The sequence below is a fragment of the Temnothorax curvispinosus genome, unplaced genomic scaffold, assembly GCF_003070985.1.
Source record: "Temnothorax curvispinosus isolate PA1 unplaced genomic scaffold, ASM307098v1 QBEX01001220.1, whole genome shotgun sequence".
Lineage (NCBI taxonomy): Eukaryota > Metazoa > Arthropoda > Insecta > Hymenoptera > Formicidae > Temnothorax > Temnothorax curvispinosus.
In genome coordinates, this window is record NW_020211000.1 from 1 (window position 1) to 5573 (window position 5573).

General features: G+C 47.8%; 2 protein-coding genes across 2 annotated transcripts; both read right to left on the minus strand.

Moving 5' to 3' along the window:
* Nucleotides 1-2624: 2624 nt before the first annotated feature.
* Nucleotides 2625-3365, minus strand: LOC112461471 (matrix metalloproteinase-2-like). Its single transcript, XM_025026716.1, has one exon. The coding sequence runs from the start codon at nt 3363-3365 to the stop codon at nt 2625-2627; it is 741 nt and encodes a 246-aa protein (XP_024882484.1).
* A 57-nt stretch (nt 3366-3422) lies between these two features.
* LOC112461477 (interstitial collagenase-like) lies at nt 3423-4227 on the minus strand. Its single transcript, XM_025026729.1, has 2 exons — nt 3696-4227; nt 3423-3583 (listed from the first exon to the last, which is right to left on the minus strand). The coding sequence occupies exons 1-2, from the start codon at nt 4225-4227 to the stop codon at nt 3423-3425; spliced, it is 693 nt and encodes a 230-aa protein (XP_024882497.1).
* Between the last annotated feature and the right edge of the window lie 1346 nt (nt 4228-5573).

Sequence of the window (5573 nt, forward strand, 5' to 3'; positions counted from 1 at the left end):
TGGTGTTCAATATCGTATATACATGTTTTGGAGTAATAGCAGAACCTGAACTGTGCATGTGCTCTGATATTTTCTTAAAAATATTATGGGATGGGGGAAATACTTTGCCATTTTCATCAAAGGCTTTATACTCTGCTCTCCCTAAAGTTTCAAGCAGCTTCTCGCGATCATACATGACGTACTTTTTCTAAAAAAAAAAAAAAAAAAAAAAAAAACAACGAAGAAATAGCTTTTTTTTGTATATTATATATTAAAAAGCAGTGTCAATTATATCTAGAGAATCAGTTATATCTAGTGAAGAGCGAACTCAACGCAATGTTTAAGAATCAGTGAGAAATACGCGAGCGGATCGCTTTTATAACATTCGCCTGTCTCAGCCCATCAGACACGCGCAGCGCGCTATCTCTATCTAGGAAGAGAGAAGACGGAGCCCCGGCAGTTATTACGGGTAAGAGAGGTCCGCGAGTCCGCGAGGAGAGATCGGACGCCCGACCTGTGGAGGGGATGCGCTGCCAGCCGAATGTTTCCGAGTTAAACGAAGTAAAAACTGAATCAGTATAAACTGAAAACATGTGGAGAACCGAAGAAAATTGGAGAGGATTAACCAGAGGAATCCAGTGTTGGGTAGCACCTCACGAGTTCTACCAAAAACTATTAAGGCTCGAAGCGCTACGACCGATATATAAAAAGTTCTCGCGATTTTTCGTATGTCGGGTCGAAAAATTTCTAAGTTCCAAAGGATAAAATTTTTGTTTCGTAAACCGGGCAATTTTATCAGAGTTCTGGGTAGCACCTCACGAGTTCTACCAAAAACTATTAATGCTCGAAACGCTACGACCGATATATAAAAAGTTCTCGGGATTTTTTGTATAATCAAAATAATTTTTTTTAAATTTTGGGAGTTCTGTTTTGAGTTCTGGGTAGCACCTCACGAGTTCTACCAAAAACTATTAATGTTCGAGGCGCTACGACCGATATATAAAAAGTTTTCGATATATTCCGTTTTTGAGTAAAATAAAAAAAAATTTTTTTTAAGTTCTGGGAGTTCTGGGTAACACTTCAAGAGTTCTAAAAGAAATCCTGGCAAAATTAAATATTTTTAATACTTTTATTGTTATCGCTGATTTAAGGATTTCATTTTGTGAAGTTAGCACCCCCAAAATTAATCAACGGTTTTTTTAGCTTTATTCGCCGGTATTATTTCCAAAATTGACAAGGAACTCTAGAACTCTTCGGGGTGCATTCAGAACTTAAAAAAAAAAAATAATTTTTTTAAAGATGGGGTGTTAACTTCACAGAGGTGGGCGCGTCCGAACTCGCCTGAACTCGTTCGAACTCGTTTGAGGTCGTTTCTGTCGACGTCCCGCGCGGTGTTGGTGCGAGTGAGTGCGTGAAAAATGCGTTCAAGTTCGTTTCATTCGCGGATCGCGGTCACCTTTCTTCGATATTGTTTTTTCTCGGTCCGAAGGTCGTTCTGATCCTTCCCCGCGTATCGCGGATGACGTGATCGCCGCGATTTCGGGGGTAAGCGTGGTTGTGTAGAGATAGGTATACGGATCTGGGAAAAAAGAGAAAAAAGAAAGAGAGAGCGCACAGATAAGATACGTAGTTTTTTTATTTTGAAAAAATACACGCACGTCGACGTGCGTTTACATTATTTCGCGCGTATGAATATATATTTGTAGACGCGCGTCGCGACATTATTAGAATCGGAAACAGAACGCGGTGATCTCGCAGTCGACGATGTTGTTAGGATCGAAGAATTCGCTCTTCAGTATCGCAGTCTGAGCCGAAGTTTCCACTTTGATCACGTTGGCGGCTATCTTCCAATAGCGCGAAAACTTCGCGTCGACCTCCTCGGTCGCCGTGCTCAGCGCCGAGACGATGCGTTCGACGCAAAATTGGAGATCGTACAGCGTGAGCAGTTTTTGAGCGCCATCGCCACGCGAGCCGCGTTGGATCGACAGGTTGTTGATCAATCCGAATTGCAGCGTCATTCCTCCGATCGATATGAGGGGGGGCGGGTTCCATCGAGGATGGATTGCATGGACGACAATATGTCGCGTTTGCGCTCGACCAGTCCTTTCCACATGTCGAGCGACAGGGAAGACCTCCCTGCCTTGTTTATCTCCCAGGGCGATATCCACGTACGAAGGCGTAGTATGTATACTGTACCACGGTGACTTAGTCGTGATACCTATGGCTATGTACTTGTAGCCAGTCGTCGTCAGCAGATAACGCGTCGTCAGGACGCGCACTGCGGGCAAATCGAGAGGCATGTCGGTAAGAGGGTAAGAGCTGGAACGCGACTCCCGATGATGATGACGATGGTGATCGTCCGTCAGATCGATCTTTCGTATTTTATTGCCGTTGTCGTTCATCTCCAAATCCGCCTCACAAGGGGAAATACCCTTCGGCGCGGGTCGATCGGTCAACGTCGAGAACATTTCGCACGCGCGCTGCAGTAACCGTTCGTTTCTGATTTTTTCCGACGCGTCGTATTCGGCTAGCGATGCGATACTGATGCTTTGGGGGGGACACATCTGTATAAGTAGAAAAGTTCTTACTTATGTCGCGCGATGTGTGGTGTGGCTTGGCGTGGTGTGGGAAATTTGCGCGGTCCTCTATTTCCTTCGGCGGATACGGCGATTGGAAAGCCGAACGCCGTTGTCGTCATCGTTCGAATAATCGCTCGCCGGTGACGTTAAATCATCTTTGAGGCGTACGATTCGATCGAGGAGATCGTGCAACTGCTGCAACAGTTCGGGGCAGACAATATTTAGCATCCACAGATCGAATTTACCAGCCGACGAGACGGTCCTCGTAAATTCGTTAAATTTGTAGAACTGCATTCGAGTGGTGAAGTACAGATTGCCGTCGACGTAGCGGAAGATCGACGTCACGCCGGTCGGTATTCCGGGAAACGTCGCCTCGAGAGGCGTAAATTTGGCGACTCTCTTGTCCTTGTCGCATTCGTCTATCTCACCCACCGAGTTACCGTTGAACACCATGAAAGAATGTCTTTTGTGGGTGTTCACCGCTTCGTTGATTATTGTTTTTTCGGGAAATCCGAGTTCTTGCAAGGTCTTCGGCCAACCTGGCCGCAGACTAAATTCCGGATATTGAACCAAGTATACCAAATTATCTACGAACACCACGAGATCGCCAGACGGGGATTGATAGGCGGCGGTCACGCGCGTGTAATTGTCGTGAAAAAAGCTCATGTGATGCAAAAGAACTAAAGGCCCGTTGTACGTTCTACCGTCCAGATCGATCGACCAAACGTAACGCTTGTACAAGATGTACATGCGATTTTCTAAAATCAATATCCCGTTCACGCGATCGAGGCTGCACAGGTCCGGCATTGGCGGCGGCGGCGCCGTCGCCGGCGTCTACGAGGGCTCGTTCGTAATTTTTTCACCCTACAAACGTTGAATATCGGCAATGTCGTTTTGGTCGAGCTTGACCGGATACTGCTTGTCGGGCGTAAACGCGAACATCACCGATGTTTTGCGTCTATTGTGCAACAATCCGAGAGGGTGACCGATCTCGTGCGTTAGCATGTAATGCAGGGAGAACCTATCTGCGAGGTGTTTATTGATGCAAATGTGCCACGGCTCGTCCCTGTCAACGTGCACTTCGGAGGCGAACCCCGCTTCGTCCGTCGGGAGAGACGTGTGGGGCGAGCACGTTACCGGGACCGTCGAAGCTGTTCGAGCAAATTGGTCCGTTTACCTTGATATTCGTGTTATAGTGACGTAGGCGTCGCCAAGATATTATAATGTCAGGATTCGTTTCGGAGCGTTCGAACGTCAATGCCGAATGCTGCGACCACAGGTCAAACGCGGCCCGCGCCGTGCTTAGCTCGGCCTCGTTGGCTACGTAAAAATTCCACGTCAGGTGCGTCTTCGGCCATTTGGATAAACTCGCTTTCGTTCCGTGCTTCAGGATATCTCGGAAACCGCATTGCGGCTTACTCATCAATTGCAGCGTTTTGTTAGGCGTTCCATCGCTGGGTAAATCGTAGTAATTCTGAAAATCCTCGAAGGCTTTGCGAAGAACGTCGTTTCGTCTCTGAGCTGGAACCGCGTCCACATCTTTGGACAGATATCCGTATTTCTGTAGATAGTCGAACGTGAGCGCGTAATTTTGGTCCGTAATTTTGGGATTGATGCACCTCACGGCGATAAAACACGCGGTTAACGCGATTACGCGCGCGAGCCACATCGTCGAGAGCGAGAGACGGCGGAACTGCGATGACGGCGCGTTGCGGTTTGAGCGCGATCTCGATGAGCGTTTCGGATGCGAACGTTTACGCGAGGACGTTTGTTAGCAATAACGCGGATAGGTGGCGGCGGGGATCTCGGGTGGGAAAAAAATGCGTCGAAGATTCCGGCGGATAAGTCGGTTTGATAAAATGCATCTTTCCTCGATGCATTTTTTCCCGGATGTAAAAAAACGCTATTCTTATTACATTTTTTACCGCGATATCCTCCCTTTGTCGCGTTTTCTCGGCGCGGATAGGTGCGGCGGCGGGGTCTTGGGTGGGAAAACGCGTCGATTCCGGCGGATGAGTCGGTTTGATAAAATGCATTATTTTCCTCGATGTATTTTTCCTCGACACAAAAAATGCTATTTTTAGTATATTTTTTTACCGCAACATTTTTTTTACTATATATAAGAACTCGAGACTAGACTTAGGTGTAGTCTATTCGCACTCTTCTAGCGAACTCTTGAGTAAATCAAACTTAATAAGACGATGGAGAAACTTAGAGAGTGTGACGAGGGAGGTGGAAGATTATTGTAACACGGTGCGGCAGTTGCAGCTGCGTGAGGAGTATAACTGAAAAAGTGCCCCCCTGTCTGCAACTCACTGTTTGCATGGACGAGGACGCCGTAATGCTGGAAAGAACGTAAGTATCACGTTCAAATGCGAAATTATTTCTTATAATATAATTAAATAACAAATTTTATATGTTTATTTATATTTTAATTTACATTTATTTATATTTATTATTTACATTGTAACGATGCGCCTTTTTCAAGGCATCGTGCTCAATCGCCACCCGCCGGGTGCCGCCCGACCGATTCTTTAAACGCAAAACGCGGCACCGGTGCTTTCCCCGCACGGCGCCGACAAGCGCCGGAGGGAGCCGATCCCCGCCGAAGGTGAGCGCGCGGGACCGCACTGATCCCACTACCGCGCGACGTTGCGCGAATTGGTCTATGCGGGGCAAACGTGTATTAAGCACGGGCTTCGCGGGCTCACAGACTTGAGGGCTTACGTGGGCCGGACTTCAGGCGGCCCATGCAGGACTCTGAAAGAAACTTCGTCTTCACCACGGCGTTCCGCCGCTCCCGACGAAGCCTACCGTCCAAATCCTAGGGCAACATACAAAACGGGGTCCAGAGTTCTGAGCCTCGACTGAGGGTTCTCAGGTGTACCCAACCTCCTGCCCGAAACGAACCCCCAACGGCACAGTTCCGCGGGGTCGAGCGTGCTCGGCCTCGGAACGAGGGTTCTTGTTATACCGCAGCCACGGGATTCCGCAAATTCCCCGCGTTGCAGATCG